Source organism: Melitaea cinxia, chromosome 2, assembly GCF_905220565.1.
Source record: "Melitaea cinxia chromosome 2, ilMelCinx1.1, whole genome shotgun sequence".
In the NCBI taxonomy this organism is placed as follows: domain Eukaryota; kingdom Metazoa; phylum Arthropoda; class Insecta; order Lepidoptera; family Nymphalidae; genus Melitaea; species Melitaea cinxia.
Genome location: NC_059395.1, coordinates 2,278,061 through 2,305,322, shown reverse-complemented (window position 1 = coordinate 2,305,322; position 27,262 = coordinate 2,278,061). Strand labels below are relative to the sequence as shown.

Below are 27,262 nucleotides of genomic sequence, written 5' to 3'. Positions count from 1 at the left end.
ACCTGGGGCAGCCCGACTGGGGTAGTACATCGATCTTACAGAAAACAGCTAAATAGGCTTTCGCAAGCTATAGCTGTTCTCAAGCAATGTTGTGATTCTGTAGTAGTACTACAGTGACTAGAGCTCCTGGGAGGGATTGAGGGTACGGTCGTCAACGCACTTTCGATGCTTGTAACGTTGCAGGCATCTAAAAGCAACGGTCGTCGCTTACCATTAGGTGAGCCGTACGCTTGTTTACCGACCTAGGTGTTTAAAAAAAACCTTATCTATATTTCCTAGACAACTGAACTTGACCTATGTCTCTAGGACTGAATGTACTTCCTTCTTTTACGATCATAAGCGTATATAATTTTTAGAAGACAAAATAATATATATTTTAAATATATATAATTCTCGTGTCGCGATGTTTGTTAAACTCATCCGTAACGGTTTGACCAATTCTCATGAAATTTTGTGTGCATATCGGGTAGGTTTGAGAATCGGCCAACATCTATTTTCCATTTCCCTAAGTTATAGGGGGGGGGGGGGGGGAGTTGAAAAGGTTAATAAAATATATGGCAAAACAACGTTTGCGGGGCCAGCTAGTACTTTAAATAAGAAAAAATAGACATAACACTTCGCAGTAAACAACTGACGTAAAACTTCTAACATTTACGAAACGAAATAAAAAGGTACATTTTTCATTTTAAATAAATTTCAGCTTACTTTTCAAACCGTATACACTACGAGTATTATTCGATACGAAACACATAAAACACAAGTTCGTTAAATAAATCGTTTTAAAATATAACGGTCTCTTTTTTTAAAAATCGAGTGACGCCATTTTGAAATATGGCGGCGGTTTATATTGCAATGGCACACGAAGGTGCGAACGATTCTAAAAATAAAAGACTAATTTTCTATAAGGTCGGTAGGTGGCGAAACATCAATGTGGGCCTTCTTTCCCTTGAATTGGATTTTCGAACGTTATGGCGATTGATATGACTATAATATAATGGAGCTTGGAAACGAACGATAGATTCCTTTACTCATTTCTGTGGTTTTGCTTGTGTCAACTTATTTATTTAAGTATTGATACTTTATTGCACAATACATTAAAGAATTGTCTACCAGCATTCTCTACCAGCCAACCTTAGGACGTACAAGAGCGGATGTTTGTAGGTGTGCAGAATTGAGTATTACTTAAATTCACTTCACACTCACATTTATGTTATATTCTTACTAATATTATTTATACAATAATACGTGAAGTAAAAATTTTGTACCCCTTTTTACAAATATTGTGCCGCCGTCGAAGGAGTATGAAATTTCGCACACTTATAGTTTATACGAGTATAGAAAAGGAGTGCAAATTGCTTATTTTTTTAACTATGCATAAAAATACATTAAACTAATAAAAAAAACATTACACACACTACCATGTATTTGACACACACACCCAAATGCAAATATACTCTTTTGTTTAATATTCTAGAAGTCTTTGACAACAGAACCTTAATAATGTTCAAATTTAAAATTTAAATTAATTATGGTCGAATTTCGACCACTGGGCGAACACTACTAAATTTTAAATTGAGTTTTTTTTTGTACTTTTGGAACTTTACCGGTTGCCACTTAATTCATTATGCACATAAGTTATAACGGATATACACGAAAAGAGTAAGTCACCATCCTGTACAAATCTAAGGTTTCCTATTCACAGCGAAAAAAAATTATAAGCAAGACAACGTCGCGACGTTACACGCGTACCTTCCGGATGAATGCATTAAATTGTATGATTCTTTTTGGTTTTCGTTACAATCAGGACTGGATTTGAATGATAAAAATTTCGAACAATACTGATTCATAATTAAGTTACTTAGTATTACGAGTATAAAGCTTTCTTTAACCCTAAAATTATCAAAACGATTGGAAATTACACATAAAAAAATAAACTTATAGTTATTTAAAATAACGTAAAAGATAATTTACCACTTAATCGATATTTAGTATGCATATACAGTAGTAACGATATTATTCACACCACAGTCCTGCCAACAAAAGCCTTGAAATTGATTGCTCAATGTTAAAAGCTGTTCTGCGTGTAACATAGGCAAATTGCATCAAACCACTCGTAAATGCATCCATTTGATATCAACTACCGACTCTGGTGTGACGTGTTTTAACACCAACAATTGTGCATCACCAAGAACCTTATTTTCAAGACATTTAGAGCTATTTTCTTTCAACGCAACAGTTTTAAATCTAGTCAGTGCTTAATCACAATTTGCGTCCAACGTATGAGTGGTACTGAGTTCGGATATAGCCATACTAGGTTATCATATTTTCTGAAATCGATATTGAAGTTTTGAACCGCTTTGAATAAGAATGATCCGAGGAAATGATCGGGCTCCAGTATGTATGGAAGGTGATGTACTTTAATATTCCTTACTATTCGGTGTGACTTGATGTAATATTTGTATTTAACTGAGGTAGGGCACAGCAGGAATTTCCTGCTCAAATTATGGAACAGCCCGACTGGGGTAGTACCTCGACCTTACAGAAGATCACAGCAAAATAATACTGTTTTCAAGCAGTATTGAGTTCCTGTTGGTGAGTAAGGTGACCAGAGCTCCTGGGGGGGATTGGGGATTGGGTCGGCAACGCGCTTGCGATGCTTCTGGTGTTGCAGCCGTCTATAAGCTACGGTAACCTCTTACCATCACATGAGCCGTACTCTTGTTTGCCGACCTAGTGATATAAAATATATATATATATATATATTAATGTTTTATTATTAATTGTAGATTTGTAGTGTAGACTGGAGCTAGTACTACGAAGTATACAGAATTATCATTGTACAATATCATTTTTTTTTTGTCTTTACATGTACCTAGATCGGTAAACAAGTGTACGGCTTACCTGATGGTAAGCGATTACCGTAGCTTGACGCCTGCAACACTAAAAGCATTGCAAGCGTGTTGCCGAGCCTACCCTCAATCGCCCAAGGAGCTTTGGTCATCTTACTCACCATAGGAACGCAAACTGCTTGAAAGCAGTATTATTTACCTGTGATCTTCTGTAAGGTCAAGGTTGACTAGCCCATTAGTGCTGTAGTGGCTTTGCTTTCTTCTCCACGGGTTGCGGGTTCGATTTCCGCCTGAATCTCGGTGTAATATTTGTATTTATAAATTTATATAATTATATATATATAATATTTCTATGTATATTTATAAAAATAAACTATTTAGCAATATTAGTCGGCTGTTACCTATAACACAGGCATTAAGTTGCTTACCGTAGGGACAGACGGTCGTGTGTGTATTTTTAACCGACTTCAAAAAAGAAGGAGGTTCTCAATTCGACTGAATTTTTTTTTAATGTATGTTACATCAGAACTTTTGACCGTGTGGACCGATTTCGACAATTTTGTTTTTAATCGAAAGGTTGTGTGTGTCAATTGGTCCCATTTAAATTTATTTGAGATCTAACAACTACTTTTCGAGTTATATCTAATAATGTGTTTTTACTTGACGCTTTTTTCGTCGTCCTACGTGTATTATACCGCATAACTTTTTACTGGGTGTACCGATTTTGATAATTCTTTTTTTTGTTAGAAAGGAGATATCCCTAGTTTAGTACCAATGATTTTTTTTTTTTTTTTATTATCTTTATTAGGGACTTTTATACATATGTACATGACAGTCCTATACTAAACTTATCTATTATAAAACTAACAATTTTAACATTTTTAAATAAACTAAATTATAATACTAAATTATTACTAGATCTTAACTTAATACTACTAATTACAAACTCTAGTATACATTTGGCACATTGGGAAGTTGGTTCAGACAAGATCTGATTGAACAAGCCGACTTCCAATAAATTCAGGCCTAACTTGGACACCAAGTTTCGTCTGCTCCGTTTGTAACGGACGCATTCCTTCAAAATATGTTGTACGTCTTCTACATAATTACATACTTCGCAATTTGGCGTGTCTACTTTTTTCATTAAATATGCGAATTTATTTAGAGGAATGTGTCCGCACCTTAGTCTTAGTGCCGTTACAACAAGAGTCCGTCTCATATTCGTCTTAGCAAACCATGGAATACGAGGAGGCTGACACTGGATCGTTTTATACCAAATACCTTTTTCAAGAGAGCGTTCGTCAAAATATTCTTTAAACTTTTTAATAATTTTATGTTTATATTTTGGTAAAATTTCCGAAAAGGTTGGTTTTATGCAAACAATTGTTCCATCAATGACTTCTCTCTTAGAACCAATGATAAGAAAACCAGGATCTGATGATGGAATCCCAGAGAAATCGAGGGAAACCTTCGGAAATCCGCATAACTTTTTACTGGATGTACCGATTTTGATAATTGTTTTTTGTTGGAAAGGAGATATCCCTAGTTTAGTACCATGATAAGAAAACCAGGATCTGATGATGGAATCCCAGAGAAATCAAGGGAAACTCTCGGAAATCCGCATAACTTTTTACTGGGTGTACCGATTTTGATAATTTTTAATTTAATCCAAAGCTGATGTTTATCATGTTGTCGCATTTAAATTTTATTGAGATCTGATAACAACTTTTTGAGTAATCTTTGATAACGCGTAACTTGACTATTTTATCGTCGATCTGTTGTATTACTTGTCGATGTAATTGAAGTCGGTTTTTTTTTTCGTTTGCAAGCAAATACAATTATATATGATATTTATTATTTATTATTATACTTCCTCAGTCTTGATGCTCTTGATTCGAGCAGGATATGTATACTTTTATTTTTGTAATACTAAAGTTTTAACAAAATTTAAGTAACTGCATTGTTTATAATGAGAGCTTGCAAATATAATATTAGTATAATATTGCCTAACAAAGATCTTCAATTCGATATGAAAATTACTGCTAAAAGTTTCTCACATTTTAACAGTGATACATTATAATTTCTGCTTACAGCGGATTTTTTTACAATATCACCCTCACTATCACGTACTATCGACAAGATATATTTAAAAACAAAACGCGCTGAAAATTCAGCGTTTTTAAGACTTGATTGGAAATCACTATATATTGTTTAAAAATCGTGTGTTTTATCAAATTTAGTTGCTTGTGATAAATAAGCAGAAACACATTTTTACTATACCTATGCAAATAAATAAAATTAGTGTGTCTGTTTGTAATATTAAAATAATTGCTTTTTACTAAATCCAAATGTATACACGGTACATATACCAAAATAACATTTTTTTTTATAATTTTTGTCTGTCTGTCTGTCTGTCTGTTTGTTCCGGCTACTCTCTGAAACGACTGAACCAATTTTGATGGTACTTTCACTGGCAGTTAACTGATGTAATAAGGAGTAAATTAGGCTACTTTTATTTTACTTTTTTTTTATGACTGCGAACTGAATAATTATTTTGTTAAATTCTACGCGGACGAAGTCGAGAGCACAGCTAGCTAATTAAATAAAATTGATGTGGTGGTGGTGTGGACAAAACCACATGCTTAAAATAGTCTAGAAACGTCTTTGTCTTCACCAACCTTTGTCGTATCCATTGTTTCTACATCGGTATTTTACGCTGTTGTTATGTCACGACACGAATGCAATTACTACCAGGCAGTTCACATTTCATACTTTCAGTTATATTCCTACGTTTCACTTAAAATCAATTCCGTATCACCTTGTTTCAATAAAAGCCATTCGAATGGCAATTGTATCAGTGGAGCTCGTACGCTTGAACCATTCGCATCTTGCATTTATCTATCTTTATCTATATCTGATTTCAGTTAACTAGCTGTTTTAATCTTTTTATTTTTCTTTTCTTTGTAGATGTCAAGTTTGTTTTTTCGGTTTGTTCGAAGTGAAGCCACTTAAACATATTAAGCTTCGATTCAATGAAGTCGATATTCTTTTAACTTTTAACTAATTACTGTTTCAACTTTAAGTTAGATTTCTCTGAAAGTTTTTTTTTTCTTGTTATTAAGTTAGTTGCAATTGATAAGAGAGCTTTCAAATACTTCGCGTTATTGTATTTAAAAAAAAAGTTTAATTATGATACGAAAACATGCTCTAGGAACATCTCAAGAAGAAATGTATGGTGCGAATCGATTTCAATAGACATTGGCTTCATTTATATATTTTTCATCTGTAACTCGTCGTACTCTATCGTTAGATATAGGCTTTATATATTTTTTTCCTCAACTCGTCGTACTCTATTGTGGTTCAAAAAACAGACGAATGGTTATATTAGAATGGGGTTTGAGTATAACCAAATTGAAGGCGTTTTAGGCGGAATATTATACCTTATATTATATTCGTCGTATTCTTAGACAAAAAGTGTAACCAAATCTTTACAATTTGTTCCAAAAAAATCATATTAATGATAATGATACGAATTCACGAAGAAAAAAAAGTGTAGAATATGTATACTTATTTAAATTACATAGTTGTTACTTTACTGTATCAAAAAATGAGCTTAGGTATATGTTATTTAAACAGAACGTGTCATGTACGCGAGAAACCGCCAGCCGGGTGCGAAGCCAGCTGTAGTCGGCGGGAAACCAATCACTGAGGAATTAGCTGCGGTAAGTTTTTAACCAATTTTTAAATTAAGTAGGTTATAATTATTTTTTTATTACAATATATACTTCATGATTTTACTTGATAAATGTATTATATACTGAACTATCCAAAATTCTCAGCGTTTGAGTTTCCAATTACAGACACATTACGATACAGGTCATATTTTACCAGTCACTAAGGCTTATTTAAACTATAAGATATTAAAAGATATAATAAAGAAAAACATAAAGAAAATATAATCACTTTATCCATTGGATACCGTTAAACGTCAGATAGCTTTATCAGTAAATGGCGAGATTGACCCTCAATATAATGTGTGATTAATCCAAGAAGATAATTCATTAAAAATTTTAGGTTCCTTGCCTTCAATATAATTTAAGTAACAAAAATAAAAACAGAGCTTTGTATTTATCTAAGTTTATCTTTTAGGAGCTTCGCGTAACAGCATTTGGTACAGCCTCCTGTCCACCCCGTGGAGAATGGATCCACACCCCTCTAATAATGAGACCCTCAGACCAACCGCTCGCTTATGGCCTCTCAGCACCAAGAAACGGGACCAGATCTCTTTTGGCTGGTCTTCAAGCACACATCATTAAATGGCTGCTATTTGATTCTCGTCCCATGACCAAGGATAATAAGTCCGTGGATCCCCCAGACAGGTATGTTTTTTATACTATAAAAGTGGGAAAATATTCGTACGGTCTGAATGATGGTAAGTAGATACCTTAGCTTATGGACGCCTGTAATACCAGTAGAATTTCAAGCGCTTTGCCAAACCTTCAAAAAATATATTGTGACCAAAATTAACTTCATTACTACAACAATTAGTGATTATTAAAAATCGAAGGTATTTGGAAAATATTATAAGGAGCAGTGTATACTGCCCTTAAAATATATCTCTTACAAAGCTCATAACATTCTATGACAGACAACAGTCAAAAAACAAACAAACACAATAAACGAAACATCTAAACTTACACTTAACACTTTAAAGGAAACATCATATCCTCAGTCTGTACAAAGATATAAAATTCTCTTCAGCCGTGAAATATCAGCAGTGTTTATATCGAATACCTCCAAGACTTCACCTCACCACAGGGATTTCGCTAAACAATTTTCAAAGCTTAAGTACATTTTCACACGGTGTACCAAACAATAATTCAGGAGGAGTGGCTTTACTGATATCCGGACAACAGCGTTGGACCAAGCGAAAGAATAAAATTACGGGTGTTTCCTTTCAAAACAGAATGTTTACAGCGAACGGGGTTGTTAAAGAATCGCGGATTATATTCCGAGGACCGATGTATAAATATATATATTTATTTTAAAATTATCATTATTTAATTTTATTTATTTATAATATGTGACAGCTCCAGTTTAAGTTGGATTAATGTGAATACCTACTATGATTAAGCAAATTGTTTTGATTTGATTGCAGCAATTGATTTTCTTTTGTCTTTGTCTATGACACGATTTAATATTCAATATGGTTTGCTGTGTGCATTGAATTTCAAAATCGGTTATAATGTGGTATCGATCCAATACTGTTATTGATAACAAAATATTCTGTAAGACTCATTTAATAAAACATAAGAGCTATAAAAGAGCTAGTTATTCGGGCTAAGGAGACAACAAATCATCAATCAATATCACTTTAATAACGTTTTAATATCGTTCTCATACCATTCCTCTAAATATTCTCCACAACGTACCTTCAAAATGCCGACCATTATTCTTTAGGATACCACGTGCTTTAGCATAAACCCGAACGATGTCATGACGATATTTCACTAAAATGGAACATTATACCGCATCCAACGATGTTTTAAATTGACAGTATCTCATAGTTGAGATGACACGTCAAACGGACCCTATACGCTCGGAGCGTGGTTCAGATTTGCTATGGAATTATCTCGTGAAATATTTTTCTAGACAGTTGAACAATCTTCTTGTTTGAGAATTGGTTTAGACCTTAGTTTTATTTTAGAGAAATCGTACGGTCTGTCTACTTTGTAGTGTACTACAATGTAAGTAGTGGCTTCAGTAAGGTTGTAAGTCAGGTTTTTATTAAATCCAGATTTATTTTGCCGTGGAAAAATTTGCAGCAGAACTATTCAAAGCACTCGAAATTTATTTATTTTTTTATTTTTGTAAAAAAAAATCCTTTCATTTTGTTTTCTGTATCCGATATGTACGTAGATATAAAAAATATTTGACTTTCCAAGTCCAAAAATGAACATCAAAGGTGTTACATCACGTTGTAAACAACACTACTAGTATATTGATACAAGTTCTAGGTTATATTATGTTATAAAGCATATTGGTTTTGTTCGTCGATACTGATACGGAATAAAATGGCGCTGTAAATTTGCCGTGAAGTGAAGATGTGGCGAAAATATTGCCTCTGCTTCTATTTTTAAAATGGTATTTATTACGTTGGTATCGACTTTGTTTATAATGTTGGCGGTAGGTGATACTGTTATGATGACAATGATCGGAAAGTTGCGAAGCTAAAATAATTAAAATATAAGAATGTTTTGTTAGTTTAAAGACTTGATTTATTGTATATTCCTATTTTATTACTTTTATTATATTGCTAAATTCTACAATCATGAATCTATTTCTAAAATGAGATATGATGGATAAAAGACTAATGTATTTGACACAAACGATAGTAAAAATTAAATTAATTATAAAATAGTGAATGCGTACAAACTACATATCTCAGAAGTAAAACTTCTTTGGCAAACTAATTTTTAAGTCTCGTTTATATTTATACAAATCTAAGGGTTTAGATTGTCGTTCCAGCGCCATCGACAAAAACGTTACCGTTTCATTAAAGCGTTGCCGTTTCATCAAAAAGTTGCCGTTTCATCCGCAAAAATTTTACCCTCATTCGCCTTAAGAAGTTTCACTTAAAAAACTGAGTATTTCACCGTTTTTCTCTCGGCTGTGTAATCGCACTACAATTGAATACCTCATATCACTAAACTTTTTTGCTCTATGTTTGTATTTTTAAACAATATAACGTGATACTGTAATTAACTTTCCAATATAACGATATGAAGCTTGACTATTTTTGAATAGCCCGTTGCTGCAGCTTGTAGTGGCCCTGGTTTTGTTCCGCGGGTTGTGGGTTCGATTCCCGCCTGAGTCTGGGTGTAATATTTGTATTTTATACAATATTTATATATGTATTATTTCCTTGTTTATTTATAAAAAATTGTAGCTATACCAGTCGGCTATTACCTGTAATACAAGCATTAAGTTGCATACCATATAGTAGACACGTGGTTCAATAAGTCCCGAGACTAAGTACTAAAAAAAGGTCTTTTTTATAAAATTAATTTTTATTCATCAACATAGTCTCCTCCAAGAGCGATACAGTCCCTCCAACGCTTTTCTAACTTTTCTATCCCATGTGTGTAGAACGATTTGTCTTTGGCTTCAAAATAAGCCTCCGTTGCTGCGATAACTTCACTATTTGAGTCAAATTTCTTACCCTGAAGCATTTTTTTGAGGTCTGCAAACAGCCAGTAATCGCTGGGGGCCAAGTCTGGCGAATAAGGGAGATGAGGAAGTAATTCGAAGCCCAATTCGTTAATTTTGGTCATCGTTCTCACGGACTTGTGACAAGGCGCGTTGTCCCGGTGAAACACCACTTTCTTTTTGTGCATGTGAGGCCGTTTATCCGCAATTTCGTACTTCAATCGCTCCAATAAGCACATGTAATAGTCACTATTTATATTTTGCCCCTTTTCAAGGTAGTCGATAAAAAGTATTCCATGCGCATCCCAAAATATAGACGCCATAACCTTACCGGCCGATTTCTGAGTCTTTGGACGCTTCGGGCGGCTTTCACCAGCCGCTCTCCACTCCGCTGCCTGCCGATTGGATTCCGGAGTGAAATGGTATATCCAGGTTTCATCCATTGTTACATACCGACGTAAAAAATCCTTTTTATTATGATTCATCAGCGCCAAACATCGCTCTGAATCATTGATACGTTGTTCCTTTTGATTAGTTGTAAGCAAACGCGGCACCCACTTAGAAAAAAGCTTTTTCATGGCCAAATTTTTATGTAAAATAGTGAAAACACTACCAGCTGAAATCTTCACTATCTCTCGCACTTTTACCTTCCGATCTTCCAATACGATTTTGAGGACTTGGTTAATATTTTGTTGAGTCACTGCTTCATTTGGACGACCTGAGCGTTCCCCATCATTGGTGTCCATGCGACCGCGTTTGAAGTCGGCATACCACCGACAAATGGTTGCTTTAGAGGGAGCTGATCCTGCATAACATTTTATAAGCCATTGCTGTGCTTCAACGGTATTTTTTCCCATTAAAAAACAATGTTTTATCAACACGCGAAACTCGTTTTTTTTCCATTGTATCGAAATTACAACCGTAGAGTCACTTAAATGTTTCAAAATCAATAATTTTATTGTTCCATTTTTAAAAATTTGACACATATTCTTGTATTGATAGCCAGTACTTTTTAAAAATCAAAAGAGTTTTTAATATATGCGCCATTTCCAGGTTAGTCTCGGGACTTATTGAACGATCTAGTAGGAACAGATTACTGTGTGTATGTTATAAGATATTTTTTTATTTATAAGCAAATTTATTTGTAACTAAAACTTAAACTTACTGGAAAAATATCTATCAACTTCCGACTTAATAAATAATAAGACTAGACAGTAGCACACAGATAGACAGTAGACAGTATGAAAGCAAAGATCAATAAAATATTCTCAGATTTTCTTAAAAATCTATTAAATTTATTTTTATTATTAATTTTTATTTCTTTTATATATAATATATATATATATATTATTTAATATTTTTATTATTATTAGTATAACTTTTTTAAGCTATTTATTTTTATATCTATACATACATTTTATTACTTTATATTTAATATTTTTATATCATGTTTGACGATGATTATATAACTTGTTCCTCGGATGAATACGCAAGCGCTGAAAATAGTTTTAGCTCTATGCTATCTGATTCTGATTTACTAGAAGAGAAACTATCAAAGGTTTTTTTTTTAAAGACCTTAACTCTCTCTCCTTTGTGCATATCAATGCGCAGAGCATAATGGCTCATTACTCGGATCTTCTCACATCCTTTAGCACCGGCATAGTCGACGGTGTCCTCGTTTCTGAAACTTGGCTCAATCCCTCAATCCCATCCACATACTGTTCTATTCCGGGCTACCAACTATACCGAAATGACCGTGCTGATCGAGGTGGTGGTGGTGTGGGCATTTACCTGCGCAGCCACATTCACGCCAGTGTTGTTTGCGCATCTAGTTCTCAGGCGACTGGCTCTCTGGAATATCTGTTCTTAGAGTTAAAAGCTCGTCACAAAAAAATACTGCTCGGCGTTTTGTACTGTCCTAGTGACAAAATTAATTACTTTGACACACTCGAAGATATTCTAGAGAGATTGGTTCCCATATACGATCATGTGATTTGCATGGGTGATCTCAATACATGCTTACTCAAAAATGATATGAGAACTAACACCTTAAATTCCATCTTGTCATCTTTTAACCTCCAGACTCTTAATTTTACCGCACCTACACATTACTTTCCCAACTGCAGACCTTCACTCATTGACCTCATCTTTATCTCTAACCCTAACCTTGCTATCTCTCATGGGCAGATGACAGCCCCTTTTTCACACCATGACCTTATTTTTCTTGCTTATAAAGTTCGCCCACCCAAGGTTAGAGGTAAAGTTCTTTTTCAGCGAAATTTTAAGCATATGGATTTAGAACGCTTGAGAGAGGATATTAAACACACTGATTGGTCCACTATACTTGCGGCAAACAATATCAACGAAATGGTCACCTCATTTACTGCTGAACTAATTAGAATTTACGATACACACGCACCAGTAAAACCTGTGCGTATTAAACATGTTCCTGCTCCCTGGTTAACACCTGTTATCAAAAGGTCAATGGCTAAACGCGATAGAGCAAAAACAAAAAATAAGAAAAATCCAACCGAAGAAAACTGGAATGTATACAAAAAACTTTGTAACATCTGCAACAGATTGTGCAGGGATGCTAAACGCCGTTACATCCACTCTTCAATGCAGGGTCTCTGCCAAGCGCAAGCTTGGAGATTCTTGAGGTCACTAGGTGTGGGCAAATCCACGGTAACTTGTAAAAGTTCCGTGGATCTCAACTCTTTAAATACTTACTTAATTACTCCTCCTATAATTGTGGACTCCAACACAAAAACATCTACTCTTTCATTTTTATCTACTCTTGTTTCACCTGACCTACCTCTCTTTTCTTTTGAAACAGTCTCGCAAGAAACTATCAAGAAGCATGTCCGCTCCATTTCAACAAAAGCTATTGGTAGTGATAGCCTCAGCCTCGGCATGATTCTTCCTGTGTTGGAGGACATTGCACCTGTAATAACACACATTATTAACTTTTCACTTACGTGCAATGTCTTTCCTTCACTATGGAAGAAAGCCCTTGTCATACCCCTTCCTAAAACCACCAATCCTACTAATCCTTCTCAATTCCGTCCAATATCTATTCTTCCTCTTCTCTCCAAAGTCCTAGAATCCGTCGTCCATAATCAAATTTACAACCATCTTTCCTCTCACAACCTCATGTGTCCGTTTCAATCCAGTTTCCGTCCATCCCACAGCACTGTCGGAGCGCTGCTGAATGTTTCAGAAGATGTGCGGTGTGCGATGGATCAAACCAAGCTCACTGCCATGATTCTACTGGATTTCAGCAGTGCCTTCAACTCTGTTGACTACGATATTCTTCTTGGTACCTTGCGAGCTGTTAATATCTCTCCCACAGCTATTGACTGGTTTCACTCTTATCTTTCTGGACGCCAGCAGTGTGTGACTCTTGACGATAACTCATCATATTGGATGGACCTCACTGCTGGCGTTCCACAAGGTGGCGTATTATCTCCTTTACTGTTTTCTGTCTTTATTAATAATGTTTCACGTGTTATCACTTCTCCCTTCCATCTGTATGCAGACGATCTGCAAATATACCGACACTTCGGGCTGACTGAGTTGGATGAGGCTGTTCGAATTTTAAATGATGATCTTGCGGCTGTTCAGGCCTGGGCTAAATCTTTTGGTCTGTTAGTAAATCCTGCTAAATCACAAGCCATCATTATTGGCAGCAGTAGATTAAGAAGCAGACTGGAATGGGAATCCGTCCCTAAAATCTGTTACTCTGGGGTCCCAATCCCTTACGCTGATAAAGTTAGAAATTTGGGCCTTATTATGGACTGCAACCTTTCTTGGAAAGCTCATGTTAATGAAATCAGCAAAAAAATACATTACTCGATCCACTCTCTCAAGCGTCTCCAGTATTTTCTTCCTTTCAAAACCAAATATATGCTCGCGCAGTCCCTTCTACTACCTATCCTTGACTATGCCGATGTATGCTATCTGGATGTGACAGAGGAGCTGCTTAGAAAATTGGAGCGACTTCAGAATCTCGCAGTACGTTTCATTTTTGGCCTACGAAAGTTTGATCGTATCTCTCACTTCCGTGCTCAGATCAAATGGCTCCCTATTCGCCTTCGCCGTGATATGCATATCCTTTCTACTCTGTTTAACATCATACGTAACCCAAACTCTCCTTCTTATCTTCGATCCCGTTTCCACTTCCTACCCTCTCCTAATCGTTCCAGGCGCCCTGGCATTACACCAAAGCTGGATGTACCAAAGTGCAATACCAAATTCAAACTAAATTCATTTGCGGTACGCGCCTCTTTACTGTGGAACAAACTCCCAGAAAACATTCAAAAGAATCCTTCCCTTGTTTCCTTCAAACGTAAATTAAAGGAGCATTTTTTATATCTCAACTCAATTTACAATCATCTACTTAATGAATATGTAAGTATATAATTACCTATAATATTATATCATATATCTGTATTTATGTGTGTACGTATGTATGTATATATATATATATATATGTATGTAAGTAGTGTGTGTGTATATGTATATGTATTATATCTATATATATCTATGTAAGTGTATGTATTTATACCTGTAAGTATGTAATATATTACAGTTCTTTAGCTATTACGTTATTAATTCTTGCACTGTGTTCCCCGCTATATGACACTCTCTCTCATGAACATTGGTTGACTGGAAGAGATCTCTTCTAGAGATAAGTCCACCTTTGCCATCAACTTTTTTGTATAATTTTTCTGTACATTATTTTTAGTGCAATAAAGTATATAAATTAAATGAAACTTATCCAACCGTCGAACAATTTGCTATTTCCAGACTATTAATACTTTTCACAAAAAAATGTTAAAATTTGTCACTTAGTACATTTTTCATTAGGTTTCAATTATTCTAAATATATTTTCAGCTATTTACGTCCTAACGAAGATCGTCAAGAAGAAGCGCTGTGGCGAGCTTGTAGCGAAGTTATCTGGCGGTGCGCTGGTGGCTTTAACAACCAACCCGATGTGAAAGCGGTGGTAGCTCTACCTACCACCAATGTCTACGTGCAGCACAGCTCCGCGTATTACCAAGATGGTATCACCGAAATGGTAAGCTAATTAAAGAAATGCAACGGTCACAGCACTAGATTATGGCCGCTTGTTGTGTTTGTATTGGCCGTACAGTTTGCCTGGTCTGAGAGCTTGTGCTTGTGTATTTTATGTTTCTGGACCCCCAACACAGGAGTAAATCATAGTGAGGACCGTTGAGTATGAGGCGTTTGTTTAAAAAAAAAAAGCAATACTAGCCACAGTAACCTAACTGACGTTTTAAATTAACTTGAAAAGTAATAGGTCAATATTTATAATAAAATTCTTCTACCACTTAAAAACTATATTATGAGCTAAAAAACATTTAATTATATAGTAATTATAATTAGCTGATAAAGCATAATTATAATTATATACAAAAAATATAATAATAAAGCAAATAATAGCCCTGCGGCGACCAACCCACCAGCGTGGTGACTATGGGCAAAACACATGAGTTCACGCCATTTTTGGCGCGAACTTGTGGAGGCCTATGTCCAGCAGTGGACTGTAATAGGCTGAAATGATGATGATGATGATAACAAAAAATAATTATTATCACATCAAAATGCAACATTTAATTACACACGTGCTCAACAATTAAAAAGCCATAATTGAAGAACAATCATATCATATCTTCCTAATGATCCCTAGTTGGAGATTTTAATTTATATTCAAGAAAAATTTCACTTACAGACTAATTTGGTTCTCCATGTTTCAAGCTGCACTTATTCGAGCATAAGAGTTTGGAGGATTTGCAGATATTCCTGAAGAGATACTTATATTTGGTAAGCATTGTTTTTTTATCATTAACTATATTTTCCCTTATTTTATGCAGTTGTGTTTATCTTTTACAATCAATTACTTCAATTTTCCAGAAACATTACTGTTCTTAGTTGTTCCCATAAAACATTTTTTTTTGAAATATTAACAGTAGCTTCTGGTGTTTTATTCTAATCCGTTTTGTATGAAGTGATGAACATTGTCAATGAGCATTTCATACTCCAAAATACCTACAAATTTGTTACTAGCTAAATTTATGAAGTAATTACTAAGTACTGGAAAGAATGTTGATTTTCATGTTATTGCATGAACAGAATTAGTTATTATTGTTCATTTTTCTATAAGAGAAGAAGTCATGTTTAACTGAGGAGCCCGACTGGGGTAGTATCTCAACCTTACAGAAGATCACAGCTAAATAATACTGTTTTTAAGCAGTGATGTGTTCTTGTTGGTGAGTAGGGTATCCATAGCTCCTAGGGATTGGGGATAGAGTCAGTATTATTTAGCTGTGGTCTTCCGTAATGTCAAGTTAGCCCAGTCGGGCTGCTCCATATTTTGACCAGCAAATTTCCTGCTATACCTCAGTGAAAGCTTATATTAAATATATCATTAATTATATAATTAATATTCTAAATATTATTCTTCTCGTATTCTCAATTAATGAGACGATTTGTAAATGTCGTCTTTTCATTAAAATGGTTTCACTTTCATCTACAGACGCTTTGATTTTTTTTACGGATTAATTTCAAACAAACCGTAAATAATAGGTTTTATGTAAAATATAATACACAGAATAAGAATAAAATACGGAAATACCGGATTTAATTTAGTCATCTATTTTTCTTTAAAAATATAAAAAGCCAAACCACAAAACCTCCCTCAACCAGACTTAACTCCTAATACTTACACTGTCGCTCTGCTTAGAACTTTAATCGTTAAGGCGCGTTCAAACTGTTTGATAATACCACGTATAATTGTAATAAATTCAATTGAAAAAGGAATTTCGACCTTTTGGATTTGATAATAAATTTCACATTAGCATTGTATTTGTTTTTGACCGTTATTACTCATAAATGCTCTCATCTTGTTTATACCATTGCTGTGTTCAAGATTGTATTTCTAATCTTTGGTCTATTGTCACAATATATACTAAAATGCTTTAACGCTTATGTCTTTGACATTATAATTGTCTAAGGGATATTTAAGTTAGGATGGTCAAATAGATCTTAATTCTATGCTAAAGCCCTTTATATTATTATACATAGTAGTGTCCCTTAGAAATGAATTTAGCGATTAAAATAAGCTGTGTAATGTCGACGTTACATTATTCTGGATACGTTTCGGACTTCTTTTATTCAAATAATGTTTTTAAAAATTTATATTAAATAGAAATATTGTGAATTTTTTTCTTGTGAATTTTAACCTATTTGAACGTATTATTTGCAATTAAAAATCATGAGATTTTACGAGAAAAAAAGTAAGCGTGTTATGAAGTTAAATTTTTAAATGTGTTTTTCGAAACAATTTTATACGAATACATGGAGAGTCAGTGTTTTTTTTTTTTCGGTTATACTGTGAAAACTACTGAATCGATCGGAATAATACTTATACCATAAGTTGCAGCATGTTTCGGAGGAGCTTTTACTATATGATATATTAGTGATTACTAATCATGTAAAACAATATGGTCAAACAGATGTCGCTAGTACTCATTCAAATTGTATATTATGCTAAGTTTTTAAACATACATTTCAGCAATTCAAATGTTGATAAAGATATCATCTCCAGATGACAATTCTCCAGATTCCGATATAACATAACTTTTATTTTCTAATTAAATATAATTATAAAGTTAAAAATGTCAATGTCGTAATAAAAAAAAAAACAAATAAAATATAAACCCCAAAACTGTAGTATTATGCGCTTCATCGCTGCTTAATTATGCATTTGCAAATGACCGCTGTTTTACATTTTATCTGGATTATGCGTCGCGCAACGATCATTAAACTTTGGCGTATACGAAATTCATTTATTCGAAATCGAATGAACGTTTGCGTAGAATATAAGATTTTATCTGTTTATTTTTTGGATTCAGATAAATATTTAAGACTTTTATGTGGTTGTTTGATGTCCCACACGTTTTGCTTTTCGTATTGTGTATTTCTATTCTGACCAAAAGATTTCACGATAACAGGCACTGCTTTGTTTTTTTTTCAATCATATTTTTTTTAAAACTATACGTAACCAAATATATAATTTGATTGAAACTTCTAGACGGTATGGGTCAATGTGTGATAGGTCCAGCGTTTGTTTGTATTTATTTCTGATCCAAGTGTCCGTCATTGTATGTTTTCCCACCGTGCCTTGAAGTGCGCTTATAGTCATAGCTCTGTGTTTTCATCATTAAATCATTTATAATGAAATTAATAATTTATTTTTATTTTTATATAAAAGGTGTATATTTCTTTATATACGTATATTGATTCATTGAATTTAATTTACGTTCTTTACGAGTACTGTATACAATATGTAGTTTAAATAATTAATTATTATCATACTTTTTTAACCGACTTCCAAAAAAGGAGGAGGTTCTCAATTCGACTGTATTTTTTTTTTTTTTTTTTTTTTTATGTATGTTACATCAGAACTTTTGCCCGTGTGGACCGATTTCGACAAACTTTTTTTTAATCGAAAGGTGGTGTGTGCCAATTGGTCCCATTTAAATTTATTTGAGATCTAACAACTACTTTTCGAGTTATATCTAATAATGCGTTTTTACTTGACGCTTTTTTCGTCGACCTACGTTGTATTATACCGCATAACTTTTTTCTTTTTTTGTTGGAAAGGAGATATCCCTAGTTTAGTACCATGATAAGGAAACCAGGATCTGATGATGGGATCCCAGAGAAATCGAGGGAAACTCTTGAAAATCCGCAATAACTTTTTACTGGGTGTATCGATTTTGATAATTCTTCTTTTGTTGGAAAGAAGATATCTCTAGTTTAATACCATGATAAGGAAACCAGGATCTGATGATGAGATCCCAGAGAAATCGAGGGAAACTCTTGAAAATCCGCAATAACTTTTTACTGGGTGTACCGATTTTAATAATTTTTAATTTAATCGAAAGCTGATGTTTGTCATTTGGTCACATACAAATTTTATTGAGATCTGATAACTACTTTTTGAGTAATCTTTGATAACGCGTAGTTACTTGACTATTTTTTCGTCGATCTACGTTGTATTACTCGTCGATGTAATTGAAGTCGGTTTTTTTTTTCGTTTGTGAGCAAACACAATTATTTGTTTATTTTATCAAAATTTTCTCCATTTTTAAAGATGCCGCCTCTAAACTTTATATGTGATAATATCGTTTGTCTTATTTAATTTCAAATGTGCAATAGAGTGTTAAAATGAATAAATGAAATCGTGTATATTTACATCACTTGGTAAAATTAATTTGAACTGAACCTCTGTTTTTTTTTTTTTATGTCACTAGGTCGGCAAACAAGCGTACGGCTCACCTGATGGTAAGCGATTACCGTAGCTTATAGACGCCTGCAACACCACAAGCATCGCAAGCGCGTTACCGACCCAATCCCCAATCCCCCCAGGAGCTCTGGTCACCTTACTCACCAACAGGAACACAATACTGCTTGAAAACAGTATTATTTTGCTGTGATCTTCTGTAAGGTCGAGGTACTACCCCAGTCGGGCTGCTCCATATTTTGAGCAGGAAATTCCTGCTGTGCCCTACCTCAGTTAAATGATCTACAATAACAGATCATCAAAACAGTTTCCAGTCATAATGTTTTATCAGTTCATTAACGAAATAAATTAAAGGACCTTCAAAATGACCACGGCCTAGCAATTCATCCGAATAACACCGCGTCCGACCTGTCGAAACCCGGCGTACTCTTTTGAAACTTTTTTATAAATGCGCGGAACATCGCCACGAGAGTGAGAGGCTTTGAAATAGTCTATAAAACTTTTATCGTAAGCCATTTTAAAAATAAAAAAATTGGGCTGAATTAATATAATTTAACTGAACTGAAAAACTGACTGAAATATCCCACTGTTGGGTCATTACTTTAGAAGTTTTGGATTCTGTAACCCGTCCAAACTACTGCGCATTAGATAATATTTTTTCTGGAAGAAGTAATTGCGGAAGCGCGTGTATTATTCATCTTCACGTGTGTCTTTAAGCTCTGGACTGTTTTAAATGTATATATTTCATTTATTAATTTCAGTTATTTTTTTTAGTGTAAATAACATATTCGAATTTAGTTTCAGTCTGAAGATGGCTCGGGTTCTTTGCTGTTATTATACGCCTGCATCTTATCCAGAGGCTGCGAAAAGTAAGTGCAAGAGTTTAAGGTATTGAAAAAAATGTAATAAAATAGTTAATTATAATGACCAAGTACCTACATAAGTAATTTTGATAAAAATTAGTCCATCTATTATATTTTTATTATTACTATTTTCTAACATATTTCGAAAGTAAAAAATTTGAAGAAACTCATACGCCACACTATGGTCATCCTGGTTCAGACGTAATCCTGTTAATATCACATCATCATTGGTCGTTAAGTAGCTTTATAATAATCGTAATACTATGAAACACCTGTTTTTGTGTTCGAATATTTGTATGTTTGTGTGTACGTATGTGTGTATGTGTGTGTGTTTATATATATGTCCGTAGTGTATTTATATATAGATATATATGTTTACTACCTTATTGTTACCGCCTACAATATTTTCTGTTTGGCCCAAAGGTTGACTGGGAGAGAATGCCACTGGGCATTAAGTCCGCCTTTTGTTACAACTGTTTGTATTGTTGGACAATAAAGTATATAAATAAATAAATACCATCACGAACTTACAAACGATATCATCATTGGGCATTGATCATTGATACAGGCAATTTGCTAAAAAGAGCTAATTGTCATAGTTACGTTTTCATAATATCATTTCGAACCCACATCCTGCTATGAACTGAATATTTTTCCCATAGTATCAGCAATGAAAAAATACTCACTAGTTTCCTTTACTTTCTCAACCTCTACGCATTTACGTATCCACTGCTACAAGTGGTTATGAGTGTTGGTAAACATTGAATGTTACGTTGACAATTTAGTCTTTTGTCGAATGCTTCCATAAAAGAGAACGTGACAATTTGGTACTACGGTAATTTGATACTATCTTTCGTTCGTTCATTGAATTGTGTTATTTGTAAGAGTTCGAATATAAAGTACATAATTGTGTTTGCAGGCAAACGAAGAAAACCGACTTCAATTATATCGACAAGTAATACAACGTAGGTAGACGAAAAAATTGTCAAATACGCATTATCAAAGATTACTCCAAAAGTTGTAATCAGATCTCGATGAAATTTAAATTTAACCACATGATAAACATCGACTTTCGATGAATTTAAAAATCATCAAAATCGGTACACTCAGTAAAAAGTTATGCGGATTTTCGAGAGTCTTCCTCGATATATCTGAGATCCCATCATCAGATCCTGGTTTCCTTATCATGGTACCAAACAAGGGATATCTCCTTTCCAACAAAAAAAGAATTATCAAAATCGGTTCTTAAACAACGGAGTTATCCTCGGACATACATTAAAAAAATATAATTTTGTACGGTCGAATTGAGCAACTTTCTCCTTTTATTGAAGTCGGTTAAAAATCGCAAATGAAAAATCTTTGTGTAGTTCGAAAGTCTTATTTCTAACATTTTTTTTAATTTGTATATAATTAATTTCCTCAGTGTTAAAAAAGACTTGGACGGTAAGCTGACTTACCTCGTGTCGACTCAAGTGGAAGGCTCCGTCAACGTGACCACACTCCTCCTGTCTGGTCGCGCAACGCCTTATCTACATAATGGAGTACAATATGTAGGCGATGAAGATCACTATGTAAGGAAATTTTGATATTTCTAAAATTTTAAATGCCTTACTTTGAATTTCTATAAAAAGGTCATCAGTAGTATGAAAATCTCTGTATAACAGCGTGTGTAACACTCGTAACATATTATAAGAAACAGGCAGGTTGGGTCGTTGACACAGTTGGCACTGATGCTGCCTTTTTGCTACGGTGTTGTGGTTTCGATTATTGCTCCGAACGTGGGTGTAACGTTTATTTAAGGCTGTATTGTGTACATTCAAATCAAAATAAAAAGGTTAGCTGTAAATAAAGAGAATAAGTTACGATCTAGGAAGCCAAACTCAAAGACAATCGCGCGCGTTCGTTTATTTACCATAGCTAACAAATTTACTTTCAGGCTATGCCTCAATTCGGCGTGCTGTCACGTAGCCCCGTGGGTCTTCTAGTTTGGTATGGCAATGAGGACAGTATCACTAAGAATGTCTCGAAGCAGTACCCGGGATCCAGACTCAAAACTCCAGCTTTGCCTATTTGGGTTCAGTATAAACAATTGTCACTTAGCATCTGTATGTTCTAGCTTATCTTGAATACGTAATGGATTTTAATGTGGCTTTTAGTGTTAAATAAATAGGTTGAATTCGGAAATGTCTAGAAACAAATAAGGTGTTATGTTTCCATTTAATACCTATTACATAATACTTATTTATATTTATAAAAAAGTACAAAAAAAATGTGAAATATCGTCGTTCTTGAAATACGGCATTTAATTAACGTATTTAATCAATGCCCAGATATTTTTACACCGCATAAATTTTGCCAAATTTTTACTGTGATTGTAAAAAGTAAAACTTATAAAACTTGTAAAGTATAACTTGAATCTTTAATTAATATAATATTTATAAATACTTATTCTTTCTGTAAAATATATTATTATCTGAATGACCTGGTGGACAGAAAATATGAATTTTAACCAGCTTTTATACGCTCACTGGACATTAGAAATTCAACAGAAAATTTCTAATTGCGTGGGAAATCTTGTACCTTGATCTTTGTTATAAATAAATTTCGTTGCTGTCATGATCACAATTTTGACAGCGGACGATTTTACCAAGTTAGGAATATAATAATTAAACAATTATAATTGAAATGTTTAAAACACTCACTAATTAAAGATCAACTGAATTCACGTTAAAAGGGACGTGAATTTAAACTTTTAATTCAATTCGCCAATTATAATTTGCCAGATTAATTGTTATTAATATATCAACTTTATTCCATTTGAAACAATTTCAAATGTGAAATTAGACGCTACTGTTTAAAATTTAATTATATATATTAAATTTATTTGGTTTGGAAACGCCATTTGCAACATAAATTATTGTTAAATAATGGATTATCAGATTAATGGTATTTTGGTCTAAGCAAGTAATTATTTATTAATATGTAACTTAATAATATGAAAGTAATTATATTCATACATTTTTACTCTACCTTTTTAACTTTGTAAATATTATACGTCCTGTTTTAGTTGCTTTATTAATTCTCAAAGAGTAATTTACGGTAGAATACTCTTTGCACGAAACTCATTATGAAATTCTCAGTTTAAATATATCTCTCATAAGGTTTTCTTAATAAAATACTCATATTTCTTTAGGTGACCAGCTGCTCCGGCCACTACGGTGTACTGTTCAATACTAATCGTGAACTTCTAAGAAATTATCACGCTGAAAGAAGGTAGTATAAAAAAAGTAAAACTTGTAACGTATAACTTGAATCTTTAATTGATGTAGTATTTAAAAAAACTTGTTCTTTTTATGAAAATATAATAATATCTGAATGACCTGGTGGATAGAAAATATGAATTTTAACCACTTGATAGCAGGAAACAAATTCAAGTTAGAATTGTTAAACCTTTAAAATCCATCCATAAGGAATGAATTTCGGCAATACGAGTTTCCTGACGAATAAACAACAAACTAATAAATAATAATAATAATAATAAATAAAAAAATAACATAATAAATAGGTAATAATTCTTTTCTATAGAAGAATAAGATTTGGCAATACTTTTAAAAATTACAGGTTTTTGCAGTATAGAAAAGTATTTTATCATATCAAATTATATATTGTTCATCCTTGTCCTGTACTTCTATTTCATCGATGTATGTTTAATTTATCTTGTTGTTTGAAGACACGTTAACGCATCGGTCATAGGCTTACGACCGTTGCGCTGGCGGTTGGGAGTTCGATCCCCGCATATAGTATATGTATTGGCCATACAGGTGACTGCCGTGGTCTGGAAGTTTGTGCTTGTTTATTGTTTGTGCTTGTGCTTCCGGACACACACACACAAGTCAAAATCCTAGTGGAAACTGTTGAGTGTGAATCGCTTATTATATTTATTTATCTTCATTTGCTTTAGGTTCGACATTCACTACTACACTTGTGGTGGCTGCCACGTTCTCCTAAACGTGGATACTCGTGCTCATGAAGATATGGTCTCAACGAGAAACGATGAAATCAGCGCTACACCGCTGGAAAAGCTTATTCATACAAAGTAAAAATATTTATATCAAATTATTTTGAACGCCCATTAAATAAAATCGAATCTAACCAATAGTAAATACATAGTTATTGATTTTTATTTAGGGAATCAAAAAATTGCGTGCGTCATTTCCGATAATGCGACTGGAGTTAACTCCTTAATTTTACCTCTTCATCACAAGAAATGTTGCGGAGTAAAAAGTCACTTTTATTATTTATTAGAATTCCTATTTTACACAATTTCACTCCGCATGTTTTTATAATACCACAGGGCTTATATAACTCTAAAGGAGTAAATTTAAAAAGGTATTTGCATAACTTTTTATTTAAGAGTCGAATTAATTGATCATATAAAATATTTATGTAAAAATGACTTGAATATCTGTTGAACGAGGTGCCTGATTAACGCACGCCTAAATATCTCGTCTGCTAGGTTATGTTATTTCATTCCAATGTTACGCTGTTACACTGTTTTGACGTCCTGCTGCATTCACTTTAAAGAAAGCATCGGGCACTCTGTCAACGTCATCGATCATGTAATAATTGAAATTTTCTGTTAGAAAAATTATTACCGGATGCTTTCAATCAATATTTGAACTTTCATTCATTTCATTGTGCCTAAGATTGAATAAATTTCTAATCTTTAAATTTACGTATTTACCTATTTTTTGATTTAACTGCATATTCAGAAATTACAAAGACACATTTACTACATTTCTTCACTCCCGTAATTTTTATTCATCCATCATTCATTGTTGTGGAAAACTAAATAAGAAAGCTGTCACTGTAGATTGCCCACTCACAAATCTCGAGTCAGTTTAATTTTACCAATTTGGGAAATTATACGAGAAACTGTTGTAGTTATTTCGTAAAACTATCTTGCCAACTTAAAGTGGCGTTGAGCCAGAAATAACTTGGCCTAAGCTGCCCTTAGTAGAGAATTTGGGTAATGGATCTCCGAACTTTGTACTATAACTTGCGAGTCTAAAAATTAATTCATACGTCTATTATTTTAGTTAATCTTATAAATAAATAAAAAATTAAGGAGAATATTTTACAAAAATTGATTTATGAAAAAGCTTAAAAAATATTAAGACCCACATCCAAATACAAAACTAGAGCTGATAAAATTTAATATATATTATAATTTTATACAAAATTAATATCTGAAATATATAATTGTGATAAAATATTTTTACTTCTACAGAAATCTGAGATATCCATAGCTGCAAATTCGTAGCATACAAAGAAAAAAAGAGGGGTAATCCTTATCTAGCAAATTTGTGATCATAGTTTGTCTAAATTTTCTTCAGCTCAGACGAAACAAAAAAATATAGAAATATTTTTTAAATAATCTCTTTCCGTTAAAAATTTATCACTCGGGAATAAAACAGTTACGAGAACTTTAGTAAATATTCCGGGGACAGCGTGCAATAATAAATTTCATCTTCCTAAGATTTAATCTTCTAAATGTTTACAGCTTTAACTGAATTATACAATGAGAACACTCTTTGAATTTTAATCATTTTTTAAATCATAACGATAATATATTCGTATCTAGTTATAAAGCTAAAGCAAAACAAAATTCGTATTTTATGTCAATGATAATAATATAATCGTCCATTTTCAATTTAGGCAATTAGAGAAATTTTGTGTACATACAAACGTAATTGAAATAAACGTTTCATTCTGACAAATATACTGAATAGGTGAAATTAAATTACTACGACGATGATGCTACGATCGCTAATTAAATCAACTTTGTATAATATCAAAGCTATTCCTGTGTATATATTAATGTATGAATATTATATATTTTTAGGAACCGGAGGTAAAATTGAAATAAAAAAATCAGTAACGACTTCTACACGCATTTATATTTTTTATAGAAATTGAAATAAAATCAGTTACAAAAATAAAAGAGTTCTAACGTATAAATAATTTTAAGGAATACAAATCTAAATTACAAAAATAGGCAAGTTGACTTTCCAAACAGACAAAGGTTCTCCTTTTACTAGTACACAGTACACGAAATTCGTTGCGAATGAAACGCGCACAGGCTTATATAGCTTCGCTGACACCACCGCCACTTGTTATCCTTTCCACGATGACGTTTCTTCACTATTCTCCTAACAATATTATATATTTCATTCGAACATAAACTAGTGTGAACGAAAGCTTTGCACTTAAATAGACATCATCAAGATCTTCAATACATCCAACTCCATTCAGTTATATAAGATCTTCAACAGACCGTCCCAACAGTTCCAAATGCAATACGTTGAAATACAATTGTTCATTGTTTCACAAACACTAACCTGTTTCAGGTGGCAGGACGCCAAAATCACTTGGTCTGGACCCGTGCCCTTTGCGGGGGACTCGCCGAACTAACGGCTTAGCGTCTAATTGCTCTAGCAATCGGCTTCGGTCTAGTGTGCCGAATCTGGCTGTTTTAATGGCTTTACGATATCATTCGACTTATCTCTATGATTTATTGTATGTATTTTGTATTATTTTTATTATTTCGTCGATTTTATTTTATTTACGAAATAGATTATTACGTTTTCGTTATTTTTAGTATTATTTACTTATTGTGAAATAAAATGTCGAAGAAATTGTCACCGCAATTTTTTTAGGATCTCCAAAATAAATATTGTAATTAGTTCAGCATAAATAAAATAAAACCTTAGCATGAAGATATGTGTTTGTATTACTTAATTGTCAATTAGGAAACTGAGTCTTCATCAACAAATCCATTTTACCAACTTAGTTTCAATTTCGCTGTTTATAAAAAAAAATTGCAGTTTCTGAATGATTGCATGAATTTTTGTAATTAGTAAAATAATAATGACTGAATTGTTTATTTTCTAAATTGGATATGGAAACAACTACGAACTAACTCATTAAGAGTTAGAGATTAGTACAT

The 27,262-nt window shown here is 33.3% G+C and overlaps 1 protein-coding gene across 1 annotated transcript; it reads left to right on the top strand.

Annotated features, from left to right (window-relative positions):
• The first annotated feature begins 2,367 nt into the window (after nt 1-2,367).
• Nucleotides 2,368-27,036, top strand: LOC123659650 (inactive ubiquitin carboxyl-terminal hydrolase MINDY-4B). Its single transcript, XM_045594853.1, has 11 exons — nt 2,368-2,407; nt 6,486-6,571; nt 6,999-7,228; nt 14,956-15,139; nt 15,841-15,906; nt 20,189-20,259; nt 21,677-21,824; nt 22,190-22,327; nt 23,447-23,526; nt 24,215-24,349; nt 26,664-27,036. The coding sequence occupies exons 1-11, from the start codon at nt 2,368-2,370 to the stop codon at nt 26,725-26,727; spliced, it is 1,242 nt and encodes a 413-aa protein (XP_045450809.1). The 3' UTR covers nt 26,728-27,036.
• Nucleotides 27,037-27,262: the final 226 nt, after the last annotated feature.